Source organism: Saimiri boliviensis, chromosome 11, assembly GCF_048565385.1.
Source record: "Saimiri boliviensis isolate mSaiBol1 chromosome 11, mSaiBol1.pri, whole genome shotgun sequence".
NCBI classification, from domain to species: domain Eukaryota; kingdom Metazoa; phylum Chordata; class Mammalia; order Primates; family Cebidae; genus Saimiri; species Saimiri boliviensis.
In genome coordinates this window covers 17,716,859-17,742,322 of record NC_133459.1, presented here as the reverse complement: position 1 = coordinate 17,742,322, position 25,464 = coordinate 17,716,859, and the positions used below count along the sequence as shown (strand labels likewise).

The following is a 25,464-nucleotide window of genomic DNA, read 5'->3' as shown; positions in this document are numbered from 1 at the left end:
GGACCACAGGGCAGGCGGGGCAGTCCTTAGGGCCGCCGCACCCCTTAAGCTTCCCTTGGAGGAGACAAAGACCCGAGACAGTTCAGTGGTGAGGCCGAGGGAGGTGGGACGATGGGGCAGGGAGGCCCGAGGTGTCCCCGTCCTTTAGGATCGTCCCAACCTTTGGACCCCCCTCACGTCTGGGGACGTTGAGGAGTGCTGAAACTGCCAAGACGCGAGTCACGGGCAAGAGGCCACAGCCATTTCGCCCCTTGCTCCGCCCAAGTGCAGGGCGCGTGGACGGTGTTGGGCACCTTCGGCCGCGCCCTCAGCTCCACCCCCCGTGGGCGGGGCCCGAGAAGGCGCACTCAGCTCCACTCCCCTGTGGGCGGGGCCCGAGAAGGCGCTCAGCTCCACCCCCCTGTGGGCGGGGCCCGAGGAGGCGCACTCAGCTCCACCTCCCTGTGGGCGGGGCCCGAGAAGGCGCCCTCAGCTCCACCCCCCGTGGGCGGGGCCCGAGCTAGTCCCTAAAGCCACGCGACCGCCCGCCCCGGGACTGGAGCTGCCCACCGCTGCGCGCCGCTCTCGGGTTGTCGCCGTCTCCCGTTGCCGCCGTCATGTCGCAGCAGCTGTCCCGGGCCCGGCCCGCCACGGTGCTGGGCGCCATGGAGATGGGGAACCGCATGGACGCGCCCACCAGCGCCGCAGCCATGCGCGCCTTCCTGGAGCGCGGCTACACCGAGATAGACACGGCCTTCGTCTACGCCGACGGCCAGTCCGAGACCATCCTGGGCGGCCTGGGGCTCGGGCTGGGCGGCGGTGACTGCAGAGGTAACAGTGGCCCCTGATCCTCCCCCTGCCCTGTGCAAAGCTGAGCCTGTCCCCAGCCGTGCACCGCGCCGCCCCCCGGCCCCAGGCGGCACCGACGGCTTCGATCCCCATCCCACTCCAGTCCACCCCGCAGCTCTGGAAACCCCAGGCTCCTCAGGCACATCTAGCTCTGGACAACTGGACGGTGCTTTGTCCGGACTCCTTTTCTCTGGTCTTGTCTTCCGGGAGGTAACCCAGCACCCTCATGGAAGCCTGGATGACTGGGTCTCGCCTGGAATGACTTGGCTAGTCCCTCTCTGGGGTACGAAAACCATTGGAATCTGGCATTGTGCAGCTCCTGTCCCCACCTGGACCCTTCAGGTGCCCTTGACAGGCCTGATCTGCAGACATTCTGACCTTATCGCCTGGCAGTTCATGGCACAGTGCTAGATCAGACTTTGGACCCAGCACACTCTCTACTTCCTCCTCCTCTCATGCCAGTCGTAGCCCTTGACTTTGCTCTGAGTACCTTGTGCTACTCACCAGGGTGCCTCACCAGGGTGGCAGTGCCTGGGAACCTGGGCAGCTCCCTCAGCACAATGGGGAATTTGGGGTGGTACAGGATGGAACTGCCCTCTCTGTGGGAGGCTCTGTCTGAGGCTATTGGAGTCAAACAGACACTAACCCACTCCAGGAAGCTCCAGTTCTAGAGATGGCTGGTGAGCCCAGAATGAGCCCTTCCTGGGAGGGACTCCGTGAAGAAAGAATGGATAGGAGTTTGCCAGGAGGAGTAAGAGGGGCAAGGGCATCAGCGCGGTGGGCGTGGGTGTGCAAAGGCAATGTGATTTGGCAATTCTGAGGGTGCTGGAGAAGGCAGGTGTAGCCCTAGGGGAGGATGTGTGTATAGGGGAGGAGGAGCGGCTCTCAGTCCGAGGCCATTTGCAGGGCTTAGGCTGATGCCTGGCAGGCACGCAGTGAGGGCTGGGAAGCCTTAGCTGTTCATTTGTTCTCTATATTAGAACCTTTTGCCTCCTTCCACTCAGTGTCTGAGTGGAGTCTTGTCCATTTCTTTTCTGCCCTCCTGCCAGCCTAAGATAATTTCTAAGTGTGAAAAGTGGGAAGAGGACTGTCCACTCACCTGTTAGTCCAGCCCACTAGGAACTAGGTTACTTTTTTTTCACCACATGGTGCATCCCAAACAAAAGAAGCCTAGTGCACGCATCTCAGTGTCACACTTTTTTTTTTTTTTTTTTTTGAGACGGAGTCTCGAACTGTTTCCCAGGCTGGAGTGTGGTGGTGCGATCATGGCTCACTGCAACCTCTGCCTCTCGGGTTCAAGCAATTCTCCTGCCTCAGCCTCCGGAGTAGGTGGGATACAAGCACACACCACCATGCCCAGCTAATTTTTATAGTTTTGGTAGAGACGGGGTTTTGTCATGCTGGCCAGGTTGGTCTCAAACTCCTGACCTCAGGTGATCTGCCCGCCTTGGCCTCCCAAAGTTCTGGGATTATAGGCTTGAGCCACCATGCCCAGCTTCAGTGCTACACTCTTTCCAGATCACCTGGCTGCCACTCAGTGAGAGCTCTGATCTTATTTCAGATTTTCTGATTTTTTTTTTTTTTTTGAGATGGAGTCTTACTCTATCACCCAGGCTGGAATGCAATGTCTCAGTCTCGGCTCACTGCAACCTCTGCTGCCCGGGTTCAAGCAATTTTCCTGCCTCAGCCTCCCAAGTAGCTGGGATTACAGGAGCCTGCCACTGTGCCTGACCAGTTTTTGTATTTTTAGTACAGATGGGGTCTCACCATCTTGGCCAGGCTGTTCTTGAACTTCTGACCTCATGATCCACCCACCTTGGACTCCCAAAGTTCTGGGATTACAGGCATGAGCCACCACACCTGTTTTTTTTTTTTTTTTTTTTTTTTTTTTTAAGACAGGGTCTTGTTCTTTTGCCTAGGCTGGAGTGCAGTGGTGCGATCATGGCTCATTGCAGCTTTGACCTCTCAGGGCTCAAGCAACCCTCCCACCTCAGCCTCCCAAGTAGCTGGGATTATTACAGGACTGTGCCACCACACCCGACTAATTTTTTGTATTATTCATCGAGACAGGAGTCTGACTTTGTTGCCCAGGCTGGTCTCAAATTTCTGGGCCTCCTGCCCTGGCCTCCCAAAGTGGAGATTACAGGTGTGAGTCACCACAGATCTGCACCCTCTGCCTGACCCTTGGTTCTGATATTTTTTTCTTTTTTAATCTGTCTCTTCCGTCTTTGAGTCCAAGGTTGGCTGGGCCAGCGTCCTCAGATCTCAGATCTGAAATGAAGTGCACACTGAGAATCAGAGGCGTGGTTTGGAAAAATTCCTAATGAATTGTTCCCTGCCGGATCTCAAGGGCTCCAGTGACTGCCCTCCTGCCAGCCTATGTGACTTTCTAAGTGTGAAAAGTGGGAAGAGGACTCTCCACTCACCTGTTAGTTCGGCCCACTTGGAACTAGGATCCCTTTTTGTTTGTTTGTTTGAGACAGGCTCTCATTCTGTTGTCCGGACTGGAGTGCAGTGGCATGATCTTTGCTCATTACAGCCGTGATCCCCCAGCCTCACGTGATCCTCCCAACTCAGCTTCCCAAGTAGCTGAGATTGCCTGGCCAATATTTGTATTTTTTGTAGAGCCAGGATTTCACCATTTTGCCCAGGCTGCTCTTGAATGCTTGGGCTCAAGAGATATACCCCCCTGGGCCTCTCTTAAGTGCTGGGGTTATGAGGGTAAGCCACTTTGCCTTTTCTCCAGCTAGGATTTGTTTCTTTTTCTTTTTTTTTAAGACAGAGTCTTGCTCTGGCACACAGGCTGGAGTGTAGTGGCAAGATCTTGGCTTACTGCAACCTCTCCTTCTTGGGTTCAAGCGATTCTTGTGCCTCAGCCTCCCAAGTAGCTGGGACTACAAGTGTGAGCTACCGAAGCCAGACTCCTACTAGGGTTCTTAATAGGGGCAGAGTGCAATGTGTTCAGCTCACTTCTTTTGTTTTAGACAGTTTTGCTCTGTCTCCTAGGCTTGAGTGCAGTGGCCTGATCTGGGCTCACTGAAACCTCCGCCTCCCAGGTTCAAGCGAGTCTCCTGCCTCAGTCCTCCATGTAGCTGGGATTACAGGCACGCACCACCATGCCCATGTAAGTTTTGTATTTTTTTGTTGGCCAGGCTGGTCCCAAACTCCTAACCTCAAGTGACTCGCCCGCCTTGGTCTCCCAGAGTGCTGGGATTATAGGTGTGAGCCACTATGCCTGGCCTTAAGCTCACTCCTGAATCACTTGATTGGCCACTCAATGATCTGTTCTATCCGGTGAGTTTAATTGATACCTGCCTTTCCTTCCCAAGGGCCCATGTGAGGCCTCTTGGGTCTCTTTTCTTAATTTCTGCTGCAGTCTCCTTGCTGATCTCCCCATTTCCCAGCCTGCTTTCTGTCCATGCTGCATTCAGAATCATCTCCAGAACCACCACCTCTTTCCCCATCTTGAAAGCCTTCAGAGTTGGCCGGGCGTGGTGGCTCATGCCTGTAGTCCCAGCACTTTGGGAACCCAAGGTGGGTGGATCACCAGGTCAGGAGATCGAGACCATCCTGGTCAACATGGTAAAACCCCGTCTCTACTAAAAATACAAAAAACAGCCAGGCGTGGTAGCACATGCCTGTAATCCCAGCTACTCAGGAGCCTAAGGCAGGAGAATTGCTTGAATCAGGGAGTCAGAGGTTGCAGTGAGCCGAGATCGCGCCACTGCCCTCCAGCCTGGCGACAGAGCAAGAATGCATCTCAATAAAAAAAAGGGGCTTCAGAGGCTCCCTACAGCCCCCTAAAGTCCAGGCTCTCTGGGTGCACTCAGGGCCCTTCGGCATCGGATCTGTGGTCCCTTCTTTTGCGCCAAGGGCCCCAGTGGACCTGGTGCTCTGGAAACGTGACTCCCACACATGGCTTTCCACACACCTCTTGCTTGCCTCTGAGCTTTGGCAGCGTCCCACACTCTGGAATGAGCTGTTCACCGTTCCCCACCTGGTGGCCTTGGACTTCCCCTTGGAGATTCTGATTCAGATTCTAAGGCAAGCCTTCCTGCACTCCTAGCGGGCCTCGAACCCTTATAGTGCCTGTGCTTCTCCCTGCCTCACTTACTCTAGAGTGGGCCCTGAGGCTGTGAGCCCTGGACAGCAGGGATCAGCTCCTCTCCCAGCCCCTCATGCCTGACACATCTAGCTGCACCATGGTGATAGTAGCAGCAGCTCATAATGAGCACTTTTATAGTTCTGATCCATCCTCGAGATCTCTCTGCAAGATCGCACCATTTTCTCTGTCACATTGATAGTGACAGGAGGCAGTCAAATGCTTCTGCAGATCGGGGCAGGTCCCCAGTGAAACCCCACCTACAAGCCGAAGACAGTTTAAAGCCTGAAAGCCAAGCTACAGGTGAAGTCCTTGGACAGGACTGAGAAGCTGTCTTCCTGCTTGGCACACTTTCCTCTGATTGGTCTCCACTCCACCTGTTTCACACATACCCACCCTTCCGTAATCAGTTTTCTACACTGCTGTGGCCACCTTTGAGTGCTCTCTCGGTTTGTTTGCACACTAGCACACTAATCAGCACACACTCCCCATTCTGAGTCCATAAAAAGCCCCGGACCCAGCCACACTCAGTAAAGTACCCACCAAATTGCAGGGGTGAAGGACCCTGAACTGCCCTACCCCTGGGTCCCCCTCCACTGAGAGCTCAGCCTTCATTTGTCGTCATATCCTCACTCTTTTTGGACGTATGTCAAGAGCTCAGGAATCTCTGAACACAGGTATAAGCTATCGTACAGGCAGGCTGGGGCGCGTCTGGCCCAGCCACAGACTGAGCCAATATGCAAGCCAGACTTGGCCAGGCCCAGTGGGCAGGGTGCCTCCAGCGGCAGGTAATGGGGTCTGGGCAGGGAGGCATCACTGACTGGAGATCCCAGCTGGAAAAGTGATCGAGAAAATTCCTGTGTCAACGTTACAGTTGAAGGGATCAAGACGCGGGCTAAGTAACTTGGTCAGGATTGCAGAGTTAGTCATAGCAGAGCTTGACTATGAACCCAGCCCTCTCTCTTAACCATTATACCAGACCCACTTCCAATGTTTGATTAACTGGCCTGAATTTTCTTTTCTTTTTTGAGATGGAGTCTCACTCTGTCGCCCAGGCTGGAGTGCAGTGGCGTGATCTTGGCTGACTGCAACCTCTACCTCCTGGTTCAAGCAATTCTCCTGCCTCCTGAGCTGGGATTACAGGCATGCACCACTGTGCCCTGCTCATTTTTATATTTTTGGTAGAAACCATGTTTCACCATGTTGGCCAGGTTGGTCTCAAATTCCTGACCTCAGGCAATCCGCCTACCTCAGCCTCCCAAAGTGCTGGGATTACAGGCATGAGCCAATGCGCCCAACCCTGAATTTTCATTTCTCTCTCCTCTCAGTGAAAATTCATACCAAGGCCAATCCACTGTTTGGGAACTCACTGAAGCCTGACAGTCTGCGGTTCCAGCTGGAGACGTCACTGAAGCGGCTGCAGTGTCCCCGAGTGGACCTCTTCTACCTGCACATGCCAGACCACAGCACCCCGGTGGAAGAGACACTGCGTGCCTGCCACCAGCTGCACCAGGAGGTGAGGGGACCCCGGAGCTCTGGGAGGTGGTCCGCCACTGCTCTCCTTATCCTGATCCCACTCATGAGAGCAGAGGCACCAGGGTGGTCCCAGGGTGCAGCAGGAAACAGCCCCACTCCCAGGGGCCCCACCCTGCCTCCCCTTCCTGGTCTGGGCTGCTGGGTTCTGACTGCAGCGTCACCTGTGCAGGGCAAGTTCGTGGAGCTTGGCCTCTCCAACTATGCCGCCTGGGAAGTGGCTGAGATCTGTACCCTCTGCAAGAGCAACGGCTGGATCCTGCCCACTGTGTACCAGGTGAGGGCCGGGGCTAGAAAGGCCACAATCTCCAGGACTCCTGCTCATCATGGGCCCTCTTTGCCCCTCTGACTGTCCCCCCCCCACCGTGCCCTCTGTATAGCAGCCACTCCCCCTGCTGAAACCTGCAGATGGCTCCCAGGTACCCTCAGGATGCCGTTCAAGCTCCTCAGCCTGGCCACTGGGCATCTGCTTCCCTCCTGCCTGAGTGTGCACCTTGGTCCCTTTCTTCCACACCTCGTCCTGCACTCAGCCTGGAACCCACCCTCCCCGCCACTGCCCCTTCTCTGGGAGAAGGGTTCAGGTCTCACACAGGTGTGTCTTCCCTTGGAAGCTTTTCTAGATGGGCCCAGAAGACCCTGAGACCTCAGGTCCACGTTTACCTCCTTATCACTCATTCTACAAATGTTTGTACATCTGCTGGGTGCCAGGCACTGGTCACAGAACCTTCTAGTGTATTATGTTTGCCTCTACGTGATTATAACTGTTTATACTTGACCTTACTATAAATCCTTGAGGGAAGGAATCTTGTCCTTTTGGCTTAAGCATATAAATCTGACAACCAGCTTATAGTTGGTGCTCATGAAAGTTGGCTGAATGAATGAATTTTCCTTGGGCATAAGCCCCCTTCACCAGCACCAGTAAGAATAAGTATATGCCCAGATGGTTAAGGACCTAGAATTGTTAACGTCTGAAATAAGGGTTCTTCAAGGGTAAATTTGAAGTCTGTTCTTCTGACATGTCCACCCTCTCCCTGGGGTCCCTCTCCCTGCAGGGCATGTACAACGCCATCACCCGGCAGGTGGAACCGGAGCTCTTCCCCTGCCTCAGGCACTTTGGACTGAGGTTCTATGCCTACAACCCTCTAGCTGGTACGTGGAGCATTCCTGGCCCTGTCTCAGCCTATTCTCACCCCACTGATGCCCAGCCTGGGACTTGGGAAGCAGGGAGGGTTTGACAAGAGGCTGGGCTGCGTCTTTCACCCCTCTGGGTCCCTGCCCCTCCCCTAGTCCAGAGCCCTGAGGGACATGGCAGCTTCTGGGGCACTCTGGACCTGGGGGCTGATTGCTGCCTTCCCGCAGGGGGCCTGCTGACCGGGAGGTACAAGTATGAGGACAAGGATGGGAAACAGCCCGTGGGCCGCTTCTTTGGGACGACCTGGGCAGAGTTGTACAGGAATCGGTGAGCAGGGGGTGCCTGGTGAGGATGGCTATGGTGGGGTCTGCTTTATGTGGAAAGAAGTCCTGGGCTGCTCCTGGTGAGGCCTTTCCTCACCGCCGCACCTCCTCCCCTGCATTCCTTCAGGAATTCCCAAACCCTCCGTGGGTTTTCTTGTTGTCTTTTGAGACCTCCAGGAGTAATTGAGGCTCTCTGGACTTTGAGGTCTTGAAGTTGTAGCTCTTTCCTGAAAAATCACATGCTAGGAAGGAAAGAGCAAGCCCTGGAGGGAGGTCTGCTCCATCTGAGTGGCCCTTGTGTCCCTAGGGAAAGTAAGTTCAGGCTGATGAGTCCTCAGGAGTAAAGATGCGTTGAGGTCTCTGGTGAGGGGGCTGGCATCCTGGGTGGTTCTGGTGCCCAGTGAAGTGGGAGACCTATGCCTAGAGAGGACACCCGCTCCTCAGGACCACAAGGTGTTGGGTGGGGCAGTGGCCCTGGTTGGCTCTTTGGTTGTGGCTCCCAGTGTGACCCCCATGGTACTGAGCCCTGTGCCACTGTCCCCCCTTCCCAGCTACTGGAAGGAGCACCGCTTCGAGGCCATTGCCCTGGTGGAGAAGGCCCTGCAGGCTGCGTATGGCGCCCGCGCCCCCAGCATGACCTCGGCTGCCCTCCGGTGGATGTACCACCACTCACAGCTGCAGGTAGGCAGCGACCTGGGTGCTCGGCTTCTGCCCTTCCAGGGGGACCTTCCAGGGAAATACCTTTAGGTGAAGGCCAAAGCATTTGTTTTCTTGATTCCTCAGAAAATTCTCTTTCTTCCAACTGTAACAAACGCTGTTCCCACTGGTCTTTTTCTATTTTTTATTTTTTTGGAGACAGAGTCTCCCTCTGTCACCCAGGCTGGAGTACAGTGGTGCAGTCTTGGGTCACTGCAACTTCTGCTTCCTGGGATCAAGCGGTTCTCCTGCCTCAGCCTCCTGAGTAGCTGGGATTACAGGCATGCACCACCACACCCAGCTAATTTTTTGTATTTGTAATAGAGATGGGTTTCACCATGTTGCCCAGGCTGGTCTCGAACTCCTAAGCTCAGATAATTTGATTTGTCCTCCTCAGACTCTGGAAGTGCTGGGGTTACAAGTGTGAGCCACTGTGCTTGGCTTTCCCACTGGTCTTTGATTGTATCTGAGTGTTAGGATTTGTTTTTTTTAATTTAATTAATTAATTATTATTATTATTATTATTATTATTATTGTCTAAACATTCCATAATGCAGGAGGGTCAGGATTTGTAATGAGGGCTTCAGTACAGGGATTTCCTTACTCCTTAGGCTTCACAAAATATGATTATCCCCGTGTTATTGATGAGGAAACTGAGGTTCACCCAGCTATTAAAGGGGCAGACATTTTAACACAGTTTGAGGGTAAAGCCCACTCGTCTCATTTTTTTGGTGGAAGCTGGAGTTTCCCTCTCTTGGTGCCTCATGCCTTCCTCATTCAAATTTACATCCAGCTCCAGCCTTAGATGTTGGCTAGTGTCAGGCATATATACAGTAGGTGATCAATAAATGGGTGCTAAGCGCTCTACATAATTTTTTGCACCCACAACCATGTTGAAAATAGAGAAGAGGTTGCAAACATTTTCTCGCATTCTGTAGGCTGCCTGTTCAATCTGGCGATAGTTTCTTTTGCAGTGCAGAAGCTCTTATGTCTAATTCGATCCCATTTGTCTATTTTGCTTGTTGCCATTGCTTTCAGTATTTTAGTTATGAAGTCCTGCCCCATGCCTATGTCCTGAATGATACTGCCTACGTTTTCTTCTAGGGTTTTTATGGTTTTAGGGCTTATGTTTAAGTCTTTAATCCATGTTGAGTTAATTTTTGTATAAGGTGTAAGGAAGGGATCCAGTTTCAGCTTTCTGCATATGGCTAGCCAGTTTTGCAATCTATTCATCTGACAAAGGGCGAATATCCAGAATCTACATAGAAATTAAACAATTTTACAAGAAGAACACAAACGACCCTATCAAAAAGTAGGCAAAGGATATGAACAGGCACTTCTCAAAAGAGGACATTTATACAGCCAGCAAACATGAAAAAAAGCTCATCATCACACTGTGGAAGACAGTGTGGTGATTCCTGAAGATCTAGAACTAGAAATACTATTTGACCCAGCAGTCCCACTACTGTGTACATATCCAAAGGATTATAAGTCATTCTACTATGAAGACACAAGCACATGTATGTCCATTGTGGTACTGTTTACAATAGCAAAGACTTGGAACCAAACCACATGCCCATCAATGTTAGACTGGATAAAGAAAATGTGGCACACATACACCATGGAATACTGTGCAGCTGTAAAAAAAAAAAGGATGAGTTCATGTCCTTTGCAGTGTCATGGATGATGTGGGAAACTGTCATCCTCGGCAAACTAACACAAGAACAGAAAACCAAACACCGCCTATGCTCACTCGTAAGTGGGAGTTGAACAATGAGAACACATAGACACAGGGAGGGGAACATCACACACCGGGGCCTGTCACGGGTGAGGGGCTAGGGGAAGGATAGCATTAGGAGAAGTACCTCATGTAAATGACGGGTTGATGGGTGCGGCAAACCATCATGGCACGTGTATAGCTATGTAACAAACCTGTACGTTCTGCACTGTACCGCAGAACTTAAAAGTATGTAAAATAAGAAAAGAGAAAATAGAGAAGAGGATTGAGTCTCAGAGAGGTTTAATAACATGGTCATGTTTACACAGCTGCTGTGGGCAGAACTGGTTCATGAATGTAGGTCTGCCTGGAAGCGCCCCGTGGCAGCAGGGGAGAGGATACAGGTTTCAAGTCACATGGGTACAGCTATCCAAGCCACCTTAAGTTCTTTCTGGACATATGGGGTATAAATATAAACAGAGACCCCCAAATCTCAGCAGGGAGGTGGCCGGGAGGGGTGTGAGTGGAGTCGCCGTGCAGCAGAAGAGGGTTGAAGTCTGGCTGTCTCCCTTGCAGGGTGCCCACGGGGACGCAGTCATCCTGGGCATGTCCAGCCTGGAGCAGCTGGAGCAGAACTTGGCAGCGGCGGAGGAAGGGCCCCTGGAGCCGTCTGTCGTGGACGCCTTTCATCAAGCCTGGCATTTGGTTGCCCACGAATGTCCCAACTACTTCCGCTAGGCCCACTGTGGCTCAGGCCGCCCCAGGCTTTTCTGTCACCTCCTTTGCTGTCTCACACTTTCTCTAATTTAGAACTGCCCCAATAAATTCTTAGGAAAAGAACTATTTGGACAAAGACCTAACAGTAGAGTCACCACCAAATGAATAAAACCTCCCAAGATGCTGTGTGTTAGTCCGCTTGCCTTGCTATAAAAAAAAAAAAATACCTGAGACCAGGTGCAGTGGCCCACCCCTGTAAACCCAGAACTTCGGGAGGCCGAGGTGGACGGATCACCTGAGGTCAGGAGTTCAAGACCAGCCTGGCCAACATGGCAAAACCCTGCCTCAACTAAAAAATACAAAAAATTAGCTGGGCATGGGTGGGTGCCTGTAATCCCAGCTATTCAGGAGGACAAGGCAGGAGGGTCGCTTCAATCTAGGAGGCAGAGGTTGCAGTGAGCCGAAATTGTACCACTGCATCGCTACACTGCACTCCAGCCTGGGTAACAGAGCAAGACTCCGTCTCAAAAAAAAAAGTAAAAATCCCTGAGACTGGGTAATTTATAAAGAAAAGAGGTTTCTTTGGTTCATGGTTCTGCAGTCTCTACAAGGAAGCATGGTGCTGGCCCGTGCTCCTGATGAGGGTCTCAGGAAGCTTACAGCCATGACAGAAGGGGAGGGAGAGCCAGCATGTCACATGGCGAGAGAGGGAGCAAGAGACAGAGAGGGGATGACATTGCAGGCTCTCTTAAATAACCAGATCCTGTGTGAACTCAGAGCCACAAGTCACTCATTACTGTACAGATGGCACCAAGCCATTCAAGAGGGATCTACCCCCGTACCCTAATACCTCCCAGCAGGGATCACATTTCAACATGAGATGGGGGGGTCAAATTATCCAAATGATATCATTGTGCGAGTAGCCCCTCAAATGTCATGTTCTTCTCACACTGCAAAATACAGTCATCCCTTCCCAACAGTCACCCAAAGCCTTACCTTGTTCCAGCATCAACTCAATCAAAAGTCTGTGGGATGAGCCCCCTTGTGGCAAGATGGCTAGCGAGGGTACCCTTTCTACAGTCCAGGAGGTAAAAATTGTGTTGCCAAAAGATCCTTTGTCTCAGTACTAATTTTTCTTTGCGGCACTGAGCTTCTGTTTCCAACACATCGGCACCCCAGATGGGGACCCCCATTCCCTTCTGGCGTGGTCTCCACCTGAGACCCACCTGGTGCAAAAAATAGATTAACCTGGTCTCTCAGCAAAGTGGGAAAAAAGAAAAGCTTCAAGCTTTGGTAGAAATTCTAAAGTTTAAGTGTGCATGCGAGAGAGCAGTGTGAGGGTTTCCTCTCTGCAAGATCTGTGATAGTTTCATAATGCCCAGAGGTTGGAGAGAGCACAGCAAAAGTGAAGAGGAGTGAGAGAGATGTCCCAAAGGGCGGTGGGGGGATAGTTGGAATCCTCCCCTGGAAAAAGAAAGGCAAAGGTAGCCGAGAAGGTGCCGGAGGAGCCCCAGTAAAGGCCCCCTGAGGCGGCCACAGTGGTGCCTGCAGCTGGGCCAGCTGCACGTTGGAGCCCAGGGAGACAAGGTCGCAGGTGCACAGGGGCCGGGCCGCTCTGAGTGGCAGCGCGCCCAGGTGGCGCCCCTGAAAAGCGCTGGGGGGCTGCCCAGGGCTAAGCAGAAAGCAGCGTGGTGGAGATCGTCCGCGAGGCTGCTGGACATGGCCAGGGGTGCCGCAAAGGCAGCAGGAGGGGCCGGGACAGGCTGGCTGAGCAATGGCCGCAGCAGCAGCAAGACGGTCCCCGAAGCCCTGTGCCGGGAACCTTGTGGGGCAGAGGGGCACAGCACCCCCTGCCTGGCTGCCTGCACCCTGAGGAGGCCCCTGCGCACAAGAAAACCAGCAGCAAGAGCAGCCCAAAGCAAACCCCGCTCCGGCCAGCAAAATGTGGAGAAAGCAAGCTGAGGTATGTTGAAAAATTGTAAGAGAGAGTGTGTGTAAAACAGAGAGAGAGAAAGAGTTCTTTTTAAAAAGGCTTTTTCTTTTGAAACTCAGGCAAAACAACTAAGCCAAAACATGTTAAAAAAAAAAGTTTAATGAGGAAAATTAGAAAGTAAAAGAGGAGGGAATTGTGGGAAGTATAAAAGTTCCCCTTTAAAGTTTTCTTTGCGGGGCGCTGTGGCTCACGCCTGTAATCCCAGCTCTTAGGGAGGCAGAGGCGGGAGGATAGCTTGAGCCCAGGAGTTCGAGACCTGCCTCCTGGAAGCGAGACCCCGTTCTCCACAAAAAGGAAAAAAACAAAAAAAGACCAAAAAAAAAAAAAAAAAGTTTTCTTTCTTTCGAAAGAATAAATCATAAGTGTGCTAATAACTCTTTGTTAATTTAAGCCCTATCCTATGGTGCTGTTAGACATGCCGTGCTTACAGGCACATAGTATATTCTATGTCCTTGTACTTTAACCAAGATATCTGTGCTGGGAGTGCTCACAGGCATGTCCCAGATCTCCATGGCTTTTACCTGTTTAGAAAAGTTTTAAGTTGTTAGCCAATCGGGTTTTAGTTTAAATTGTGACGTCTGGCTCTAGCCAGCCAAGATCAGACACAGCAGTAAGGACGACCCCAGATGTGTAAGGAATAAATATGTGTGTTTCCCTTTGTTCATTGTACTTTCATGGCAAGTTGGCTAGCAAGGGTACCCTTCCTGCAGTCCAGGAAGTAAATATTGCATTGCTGAAAGATCTTTTGTCTCAGTGCTGATTTTTCTTTTTTCTTTTTCTTTTCTTTCTTTCTTTCTTTTTTTTTTTTTTTTTTTTTTTTTGAGACGGAGTTTCGCTCTTGTTACCGAGGCTGGAGTGCAATGGCGCGATCTCGGCTCACCGCAACCTCCGCCTCCTGGGTTCAGGCAATTCTCCTGCCTCAGCCTTCTGAGTAGCTGGGATTACAGGCACGTGCCACCATGCCCAGCTAATTTTTGTATTTTTAGTAGAGACGGGGTTTCATCATGTTGACCAGGATGGTCTCGATGTCTTGACCTTGTGATCCACCCGCCTCGGCCTCCCAAAGTGCTGGGATTACAGGCTTGAGCCACGGCGCCCGGCACTGATTTTTCTTTGTGGCACCAACCGTCTGTTTCCAACAAGTTCAAAGTCTCATCCGAGACTCAAGGCAAGTTTCTTCCCCCTATGAACCTGTATAATCAAAACCAAATTATTTACTCCCAAGATACAATGGTGGCACCCATATTGGGTATCATTCCCATTGCAAAAGGGAGAAATCGGCCAAAAGAAAGGGGCAACAGGCCCACACAAGTCTGAAACCCAGGAGGGCAGACATGAAAATGTAAAGCTCCAGAATCATCCTTGACTCCACGTCCCACATCCTGGCCGCAGCAGTGCAAGCAATGGGCTTCCAAGTCCTCAGGCAGCCCACATATGTGGCTTTGCAGGATGCAGCCCCCATGGCTGCCCTCACTGGCTGGAGTTGAGTGCCTGTGGCTTTTTCAGTCTCTGGGTACAAACTGCTGGTGGCTCTATAATTCTGGGGTCTGGAGAATGGAGGCTCCTTTCCCACAGCTCCACTGGGCAGCGCCCTACTGGGGACTCTGGCTGGGGGGCTCCAACCTCATATTTCTCCCTGGCGTTGCCCTAGTAGAGTCTGTGAGGGCTGTCCTGAGATCCTCTGAAATGCCTTTGACCCCCTTTTCCCCATCATCTTGGCTATTAGCACGTAACTCCCTTTTAGTCATGCTCATCTCTCTTGCTCATCTCTCTACAGCCCACTTGAATTCCTCTCCGGAAAACACTCTTTCCTTCTTCATGACATGGTCAGGCTGTAATTTTCCAAGCTTTTATACTCTGCTTCCCTTTTAATTATAAATCTATCTTTATGTCATTCCTTTGCTGCCATATCTGACTGTAGGCTTTTAGAAACAACCATGCCACATCCTGAATCCCTTGTAGTCTAGAAATTTCTCCCACCAAAAATTTCTTTCTCTCACCAGAAATTTCTACATCATCATTCTTTTTCTGAGACGGAGTTTCGCTCTTATTACCCAGGCTGGAGTGCAATGGCGCGATCTCGGCTCACTGCAACCTCCGCCTCCTGGGTTCAGGCAATTCTCCTGCCTCAGCCTCTTGAGTAGCGGGGATTATAGGCACGTGCCACCATGCCCAGCTAATTTTTTGTATTTTTTAGTAGAGATGGGTTTCACTATGTTGACCAGGATGGTCTCGATCTCTTGGCCTCGTGATCCACCCGCCTCAGCCTCCCAAAGTGCTGGGATTACAGGCTTGAGCCACCGCGCCCGGCCCTACATCATCATTCTTAAGCTAAACCTTCCATAAACCCCTTGGACAAGAACTCAATGCAGCCATATTCTTTGCTAAGGCATTACGTGGTTGACTTTTGGTCTAGTTCCCAATAAATTCCCCATTTCCATTTGAGACCTCCTCAGCCTGTCCTTCACTGTCTGTATTTCTTTTTCTTTTTTCTTTTCTTTTCTTTTTTTTTTTTTTTTTTGAGAAGGAGTCTCGCCTTGTTGCCCAGGCTGGAGTGCAATGGCACAGTCTCGGCTCATTGCAACCTCCACCTCCTGGGTTCAAACGATTCTCCTGCCTCAACTTCCTCAGCAGTTGGGATTACAGGCACCTGCAACCACACCCAGCTACTTTTTGTATTTTTAATAGAGATGGGATTTCACCATGTTGGCCAGGCTGCTCTCAAACTTCTGACCTCATGATCTGCCTGCCTCAGCCTCGCAGTGCTGGGATTACAGGCGTGAGCTACCAGGCCCAGCCTCATTGTCTGTATTTCTATTAGCATTTTGGTCACAAGTACTTAACAAGTCTCTAAGAAGTTCCAAACTTTCCCTAACCTTTCTGTCATCTTCTGAGCCCTCCAACCTCTTCTAACCTTTGCCCGTTTCCCAGTTCTAAAGCTGCTTACAACCTGCATTTTCAGTTATTGTTACCGTAATGCTGCACTCCTCCATACCAATGTCCTGTGTTCGCCCATTTATGTTACTATAAAGGAAAACCAGAGCCTGGGTAATTTATAAAGAAAGGAGATTTTGGCCGGGCGCGGTGGCTCAAGCCTGTAATCGCAGCACTTTGGGAGGCCGAGGCGGGTGGATCACGAGGTCAGGAGATCGAGACCATCCTGGTGAACATGGTGAAACCCCGTCTCTACTAAAAATACAAAACATTAGCTGGGCATGGTGGCGCGTGCCTGTAATCCGAGCTACTCAGGAGGCTGAGGCAGGAGAATTGCCTGAACCCAGGAGGCGGAGGTTGCGGTGAGCCGAGATCGCGCCATTGCACTCCAGCCTGGGTAACAAGAGCGAAACTCCAGAAAGAAAGAAAGGAGATTTCTTTGGCTCACAGTTCTGCTGGCTGTACAAAAAGCATGATGCCAGCATCTATTTCTAGGGAGGCCCTCAGGAAGTTTACAATCTTGGTGGACTGGCAAAAAGGGAGCGGACGCGTCACATGGCAAGAGAGGGAGCAAGAGGGAGGGAGATGGTGCCAGGTTCTTTTAAACAACCAGGTCTCCTGTGAACTAAGAGAAGGAGAATTTATTATCATGAGGACAGTACCAAGCCATTCATGAGGGATCCGCCCCAGTGACCCAGATACCTCCCACAAGGCCCACTTCCAACACTGGAGGTCACATTTCAACATGAGATTTGAAGGGGAGAAAACATCCAAGCCCCATCAGTGCGGAACTTTTTTTTTTTTATTTTTTATTTTTGAGACGAAGTCTTGCTCTGTTGCCCAATCTAGAGTGCAACAGCACAATCTTGGCTCACTCCAACTTCCGCCTCCCGGGTGCAAGAAATTCTCCTGCCTCAGCCTCTTGAGTAGCTGGGATTATAGGCACATGGTATCAAGCCTCGCTAATTTTTGTATTTTGAGTAGAGACAGGGGTTTTATCATGTTGGCCAGGCTGGTCTTGAACTCCTGTACTCAGGTGATCCAACCGCCTCAGCCTCCCAGAGTGCTGGGATCACAGGCGTGAGCCACCACGCCGGCCCAGTGTGGAACGTTTTTACCACTCTCGATCTCAGCAGTGGTTTTCCTCTTGTCTTAGCTAAAGCCTTCTGTCTTTTCATCCATAACCTCCTCAGCGGTGGTTCTGGGCCTCTTTTTGTTGGGTGTGGGGGCAAGGGCAATGGGGTCCACATTTTCCTCACCCCTACTCCAAACAGGAGGCACTCAAGTCTTGAGAAGAAAATGCGCAGGTTTCGTGGTTGCTGTGTGACTATTGCAGCAAAATCCCTCCAGCCCTGGGCAGGGCAGCAGGCAGCACTTAGAGCAGCCCCTGAAGGTGATGAAAGGGGCCCAACTTGGAAATGTAGATAACACCACTAATCCAAAAGCCTGACCCAAAAAAGGTTCCATTTGCTGACCAGAGGGAGACATCTGCAGACAAAATTTATTCTTTATGAAAAGAAATTACCCCCTCATTGTTTTTTATCCATACAACATAGATACTCCCTGATGTAGGATGGCCTGTCAGTTACCTTTCGACAAAAAAGCACACCCAAAATTGAGTTGCTTAATATGACAGAATCTCCCAAGTTGATGAGGAAATTCAACACAATCTCTGTCCATCCAAATTCCAGCTGTTATTTTTTTGTTGTTGTTCTGAGATGGAGTCTGTCTCCCAGGCCAGACTACAGTGGGGGGATCTTTGCTCACTGCAACCTCCACCTCCCAGGTTCAAGTGGTTCTCCTGCCTCAGCCTCCCGAGTAGCTGGAATTGCAGTCATGTGTCACCATGCCCAGCTAATTTTTTGTATTTTTAGTAGAGATGGGGTTTCTCCATGTTGGTCAGGCTGGTCTTGAATTGCTGACTTCATCAGGTGATCTGCCTGCCTTGGCACCCCAGACTGTTGGGATTAACAGGTGTGAGCCACCGCGCTCGGCGGAAATAAACTCTTCACACTGGGAGCAATGATCCTGAGTGGTCAAGTAGAGATGAGCCCCAGGAGTTGCTGAGACTCTTGAGTATCCCCATCAGGGCCGTATTCCCTGCCGTCACATCCCATCTGTTAGAATCTTCTGGATACTGTATCTCAAAATAGTTTATGGCCACTTGAATTCAGCCATTTCAAATATTTTTTTCTCTTTTTTCCCACTCCACCTCCTCCCCCAGTCATTTCATATTGAAAGAGCTTCTTCAAGAGACAATTCCCAAACAGCACCTTGAGTATATGTAGAATTTGTATTTGTTAATTTAAAAACAAGTGAGGATAAACAAAAATAAACTTGAAGGAGCAGAGCCGGATCTGGAACATCTCTCTCTCTCTCTCTCTTTTTGTTTTTGGAGACGGAGTGTTGCTCTGTCACCAGGCAGGAGTACAGCTCTGTCACTAAGCTGGAGTGCAGTGGGGCAATCTCGGCTCACTGCAACCTCCGCCTTCTGCATTCAAGCAATTCTCCTGCCTCAGCCTCCCAAGTAGCTGGGACTACAGCTGCACGCCACCACACCTCGATAATTTTTTGTATTTTAGTAGAGACAGGGTTTCACCATGTTGCCCAGACTAGTGTTGAACTCTTGAGCTCACGTAATCCGCCCATCTCAGCCTCTCAAAGTGCTAGAATTACAGGCATGAGCCACTGTACCCAGGCACGTCTAATATATTTAATCATTCTCAAACTAAGGAAACTGGTCTGTGCTGTATAAAAGACTGGAGAAGGAGGTGGTAGAGATTTTGCACATGGGAATTCACAAGGAGGGGAGCTCCTGAAACTTCATGCTGCAGAGAGGGCCACGAGCTGCCGCACTTGCTTCGTTTCTAACCTGCTTGTTCCCAGTGACTGGGTTGGTTGGCATTGCCAGTGTCTCATATTTGGCCATTCTGAATATATTTCAGAAGCCACAGGAAAGTAAGAGTGCTAGGTTCCATAATGGCTTATGAACAAGTACATTTCTGCTGCCTGGACTTTTAATTTTTCTTTTTCTTTTGAGATGGAGTCTTGCTCTGCCATCCAGGCTGGAGTACAGTGGTGCAATCTCAGCTCACTGCAACCTCTGCCTCCCAGGTTCAAGCAATTCTCCTGCCTCAGCTTCTGGGACTACAGGCATGTGCCACCATGCCTGGCTAATTTTTTTTGTATACAGTCAGTGCTCGACTTACGACCACGATTGGATCCAACAGACCGGTCGTAACACGATTTGGTCGTAAGTTGAGTAGGCTATATGTACAGTACTGTGAAATGATGTTAAAAAAATCTTTAAGTCATATTTTATCATAATTTTTTTATTAGTTATATATCATAATTTTCTTTGTTCATTTTATGCCATTTGTATCATCTCTACACCATTTTGTTTCTTATTTTTACATTCGTCAGGTTTAAGTAAAACACTGCATTACCAGTACAACTGGTTTAATATTTGCAAAACATACAAAATTACAAAATACAGGTGCATACAAAAATACAAAATAGAGGTGTAAAAAATACCATAGGAAACATTTTCCCAATTGCAAAACATATCAAAATATATAAACAGGAACGAAACATTTTATTGGCTGCTGGTGCTTGGCTGCGGATCGTTGATGTCGTCATCTGAGGCAGCAGTTGGGGTTACTGGAGTTGGTTTTTTCATAAACATGGTGAGCTTTGTCTGAATTGTATGTTTCCTTTTTTCTTCACAAATTTCACGATATGGATGAAACACATCGTGCGCCATCCGTTCAATCCTTGCAAATCGTTCGATGTTTGGGTCCATTGCTTCGAAATGTGTAAGTTTATTCAGTAAAGATAAACCTCTGATAATCCCTTAGTGGTGAACTTTCTTTCTGGCTCCTCCTCTTCTTTCTCTGCTTCTCTTCTTTCTTCTTCCGCCACTCTTTCTTCTTCCAGTTCGATTAGCTCTTCATTTGTAAGTTCATCAACATTGAAAATCTGTTCTGCTAGATATCCCTCATCTGTAATTAGTTCATCCAGACTATCAACAAACTTATGTGCTCCTTCCTCATACTTTACCTCAGCACTCACTGCTTCTCCAGTCACTTGAACACTATGCATTTGGAATCTTTTCTTGAATCTCTGGAACCAGCCAGTGCTTGCTACAAAGTCTTGACTGTAATCTTCTCCAGCACGCTCCTTCAGAGTCTGAAATAAGACTTCTCGCCTTCATCTGCACAGTAAAAAGACTTAATGGTGTCCGTTTTTGAATTTGATCTTCCATCCAAATATATAGCAATTTCTCCATTTTGTGGAAGGGCCCGCTTCGTTGCTTTGTTATAACTGTTGATCGCATGGGTGCAGAACCTTTCACAGCTCCACGAATTCTTTATCTTTCAAAATTGTCGACACAGTCGAGTGTGGTAACTTTGTATCACGTGCGATCACATTCACTTTCTTTCCTCCTTCGTACTGCTTAATTACCTTCATTTTCGTGTCGAGATCGATGGCCTTTCTTTCCTTCTTGGCAGGCTGAGGCGTAGACAAAGACAATTTCCTCTTGGTATACATCTTGGGAGGGGTTTGATGAAAAATATCCAAGACATAAAACACAAATTGCTGTGCCGAGTCTGGGATAACAGTTGAAATGGTGCACGCGGAGATGGTAGTGCTGCCAGAAGCTGGTCCGCACTGTCGGACGCCCAGCTGGGCAATGTTTGCGCTGCCAGACGCTGAACAGTCATGGCTAGCGATTGTGGTCGTAAAGTCGAATGGTCGTAAGTTGCATAGGTCATGAGTCGATCAATACCTGTATATATATTTTAAGTAGAGACAGGTTTCACCATGTTAGTCAAGATGGTCTTGATCTCCTGACCTCGTGATCTGCCTGCCTCAGCCTCCCAAAGTGCTGGGATTACAGGCATGAGCCACCATGCCCAGCCAGATTTTTAATTTAATAAGGCTGTTTTTACCATGGCATTTGTAAGTGTATGTCCACTGCAGAAACAAATTTCTATCCTCAATGTTGAGCTTTATTAGCTGAATTTGAAACAACATTCAGAACAGTTAGATGCTGCTTTTTTTTTTTTTTAACAGATGAGGTTTCACCATGTTGGCCAGGCTGGTCTCGAACTCCTGCGATCCACTCGCCTTGGCTTCCCAAAGTGCTGGGATTACAGGCATGAGACACTGCGCCCAGCCTAGGTACTTTACCTCTGACAGAATAGTTCCAAAAGCTTTCTTCTGATTCCATGAATTGGATGGAAAGCAGTTTATATATACAAACTGGGAGCCACCACATCCACTTTATGTTTTAAATTTTGAAAAATTCATCAGAGTGGTATGTGCCCGTGGTTAAAAGCTGATGCTTTCCGAGTCTCATTCCTCAGAGGCAACTTTTAGAAATTCTTGCAGCTTTCTTTCCTCTAGCAGTTAACTGCTGCGTTATCTCTAAAGTATACACTTGGCTGGGAGCGGTGGCTCACGCTTATCATCCCAACACTTTGGGATACAAAGGGGGATTGCTTGAGCCCAGGAGTTTGAGACTGGCCTGGGCAAGACAGTGACACTGTCTCTACAAAAAAAAAAAAAAAAAAAAAGAAAAAGAAAAAGAAAAACTAGCCCTGCATGGTGTCATGCGCCTGTAGTTCCAGTCTTGGGAGGCCAAGGCAGGAGGATTGCTTGAGCTCAGGAGTTTGGCCTGGGTATCAACGCAAGACCCTCATCTCTTCTTTAAAAAAAGCTACACCCGCCGGGCGTGGTGGCTCAAGCCTGTAATCCCAGCACTTTGGGAGGCCGAGGCGGGTGGATCACGAGGTCAAGAGATCGAGACCATCCTGGTCAACATGGTGAAACCCCGTCTCTACTAAAAATACAAAAAATCAGGTGGGCATGGTAGCGCGTGCCTGTAATCCCAGCTACTCAGGAGGCTGAGGCAGGAGAATTGCCTGAACCCAGGAGGCGGAGGTTGCGGTGAGCCGAGATCGCGCCACTGCACTCCAGCCTGGGTAACAAGAGCGAAACTCCGTCTCAAAAAAAAAAAAAAAAAAAAAAAAAGCTACACCCTTTATCACTATTCCTTAATATATCAAATTTAGATGTTGTGGGCTGCTGGAAAGCTCCAAATCTTTCTAGATTTACAAAAGCTGCATCTGCAAGGTTAATTTTTGTGCACAATGTGATTTATTCCCCTTCTTTTTGTTTTCTCCCCCTGAAAGGCAGAAGCAAGCCAAGCTACATGCAAGTGGGGCCAGTGCTAGTTTTGTGGAAATGGCCAAGGACTTAGGCAGCGGCGTCCAATTTGGGTTCACCTTATGTGCACTGCTGTGATTTAAATCCTTATGTGGCACTACCCCCAAGTGTTTCTGATAATCCTGGTCAGGTTGAGGAACCACTGTCCTAAGCAGAGGTTTGTCAAGCTTTTCACACTGTAGGGCCCAGGCTACAGCCCTGGAGACTCAAGGCCTGATGGGCTTCATCCCATCTGTTCCTTACAACATGCAAAGCTGGCCAGGCCCCTTACCGCCTTTCTACTTGGCATGTGGCTCATGGGGCTGGCATGGGGCTTTTCCTTTCCTCACTAAGCAGGTGAGGGCAGGTGGCTCAGCTAAGGCCACAGAGCCAGAATTGAAGATCAGGGCTCGTGTCCCCTAGGGTACACAGTTGTGTTGTAGGCGCTCGGGGTCCTAAGGTGGTGGGGTGTTTGACACTGGTGAAAAGGTTAAATGCTAGGGTTTTTTTGAAATGGAATCTCACTCTGTTCCCCAGGATGGTGTGCAGGAGCTCCATCACCACTCCCTGCAGCCTGGACCTCCCAGACTCAAGATAATCTTACTGCAGCAGCCTCCAGAGCAATTGGGACTAGAGGTTCTCATCCCTCCTTGGCCTCCCAAAGTGCTGGGACTACAGGTGTGGCCATCATAGCTGGCCAAATGCAAGGATTCCTGCCCACTGCCTCCCCTCTACCCGCCCAAGAACATGGATGAGGGGCCCAGAAGTCTGCATATATTCTGATGCTCAGATAAGTTAAGATGTCAGCTTAGAAGCCATTAGCCCCTCAGTGCTTCAGGGACCTGGGTATCGGCAACCACCCAGGGATGACCCCAAGTACTGACCTCTGTGCCATTCCCTCTCCCCACCCAGCTTCTGGAAGGAGCACCACTAGGTTGTGTATAGCACCAGTGCCCCAGCATGACCTTGGCTGCCCTGCAATGGAAGGAACACTCACAAGCTGCAGGTAGCCCGGCTGTCTCTAGATGCTCAGCTGCTTCTCTCCAATTTTGCAGGGGTGTGGGGAATGGGGAAGCTGTGAGGACTATACAGTCATTTGGTCATTTCTGAGATAAGTCCTTTTCTTCCTATGAAAGCTCTGCATGGCCCAGTTCTTTTGGGTGGTAAACCTGTTCTTAGATTACTTAAGTGGCCAGGTCACCAACACGTTATTGCAATGGCCCTGTTAAGTATGATCACCTGTTTTACATGAGGAAACTGGCTCAGAGCAATTTCACTTGACTAGGGTCCCACAGCTTACATGTGGCAGGGAATGAATGTGGGTTTGACGAAACTTTTTTCTTTTTTGGGGGACAGGCTCTTCCTCTGTCATCCAGGCTGGAGTGCAGCAGCTTGATCATAGTTCACTGTGACCTTGACTTCCAGGGTTCACAGTGCTCTGCTTCAGTCTCCCGTGTAGCTGGGACCACAGGCATACGCCACCACATGACTAATTTTTCTATTTTTTTGTAGAGATGAGGGTTCTCACTATGTTCCCTGGGCTGTTTTGAGTCCTTGGGCCCAAGCAATCCTCCTACCTCAGCATCCCAAATTGCTGGGATTACAGGTGTGAGGCACTGCTTGAAACCTGTGGTTTTAATCATTAGCCTTTACTGGGTCCCCGGCTGCCCACCCTGGAGACAAGAGTCCAACCCTGTGTGTAGTGGCAGGGCTTCCCTCTGCCTTGCTGTCCCTAACCCCCTTCTCCAGCTTGGGTATTATATGGCTATGGCTCCCCTTTAAGGGAGTACCTATTAAGTGCCAGGCCTGGAGGCAAAGTACTTCACACAATTTCTAATCCAGACAAGCGGCCTGAAAAGTAAAGGAAGTTTGAAGCTGACGGGCTGGGTCACTGACCGGGTTTATCCAGCTGCTAAGCAGAAGTCAGCAGCTCTGAAGCCGGCTCTGTCGGCAGCTGAGACAGCGTGGAGGCAGGGCTTCAGAGCCCAATGGCCACAGCTGTTTGCAGGCAGTAATAGAAAGCATACATGAATAACCAGACCCCAAACAGCGGCGGGGCCATGGCTGGGAGGGGCACGATGAGTCACTGTGCAGAAGTGTGTTGAAGTCTAGCTGTCTCCCTTGCAGGGTGTCTATGGGAACATGGTCATCCTGGTTGGAGCAGCTGGAGAAATTGGCAGCAGCAGAGGAAGGGCCCCTGGAGTCAGCTGTCATGGAGGTGGCTGACCAAGCCTGGCACCTGAACGTCCCACTACTTCCTCTAGGCCTGGCTGGACCTGGCTCAGGTGCAGAGGGCACCACCTGCCACCTTTCATCCTCTCCCCCTGGCCAGTTGTGGCCTTCAGTGGTTTTGGGCTGCTTTCCCCTCAGCCCAGTTTGCAGACTGTCCTCTACCCTCCTGCAGTCCTCCCGGCCACCCTCACGAGGCGGGAAGGCTGGGCCTGAGCTCTCCCTCAGCACTTCCTGCTAAGGCTGGCACTTGGACCTGGCCCAGGGCTGGGTGACCCTGGTGAATTAGTTCCCGCTTCTGCCCGCAGCCCGCTTCTTGCTGTTCTTCCCAAGGGCTTGGTGAGAAGCTGGTAGGAGTATGAAGTCTTCAAAGAGCAGAGGCAGTGAGAGGGTGTCGGTACAATGCCCTTGTGAAGGTTGCCCATACCCTGGGATCTGGCCTGACCTCTCAACAGCAGGGCTGGAGGTGGCTCTCTTCCATGCACGGCAGAGAAGAGGGCTGCCACACACCCTGAAGCCGATTTGCTCTCATTCAAAACTGCCTTCACAAAATACAAACAGAACAATATGGGCTGGGTGCGGTGGCTCACACCTGTAATCCCAGCCCTTCGGGAGGCCAAGGTGGGCAGATCGCTTGAGCTCAGGAGTCTGAGACCAGCCTGGGCAATATGGCAAAACCCCATCCCTATTTAAAATTTAAAAACAGAGGTGGGGGAAGAAAAAACAAAACCAAACAAAAACAAATAGAACAAGGTGGACAAAACCCACCATTAAGTCACCAATACAACCTCCCAGGAGGCCGTGAACCTTCAGACACTGGCTCTCCACTCGCGCCGTGACTCCGCTCGTCTCAGCTCAAGCCTGTCTTCCTGGCATCCACCAGATCTGCAGCCCTGGTGTGGAGGTGTGGAGGGCTGGGAGGACACCTAAATTTCCTCAGCAAATCCTTCTGCCAAGGGGGACCCAGGGCTGAAGAAGAGAAATTCCAGCTCTGGCGTGGAGCTGTGCTGTCCACGGCAGTCCCAAGGCAGCCAGTGGGGGAAGCTGGCT

The 25,464-nt window shown here is 50.3% G+C and overlaps 1 protein-coding gene across 1 annotated transcript; it reads left to right on the top strand.

The window, feature by feature from the left end:
- Nucleotides 1-515: 515 nt before the first annotated feature.
- On the top strand, nucleotides 516-11,904 carry LOC101036983 (aflatoxin B1 aldehyde reductase member 3). The gene is made up of 7 exons (XM_003934940.4): nucleotides 516-810; nucleotides 6,259-6,446; nucleotides 6,636-6,740; nucleotides 7,516-7,612; nucleotides 7,823-7,922; nucleotides 8,470-8,599; nucleotides 10,908-11,904. The coding sequence occupies exons 1-7, from the start codon at nucleotides 597-599 to the stop codon at nucleotides 11,067-11,069; spliced, it is 996 nt and encodes a 331-aa protein (XP_003934989.1). The 5' UTR covers nucleotides 516-596; the 3' UTR covers nucleotides 11,070-11,904.
- Nucleotides 11,905-25,464: the final 13,560 nt, after the last annotated feature.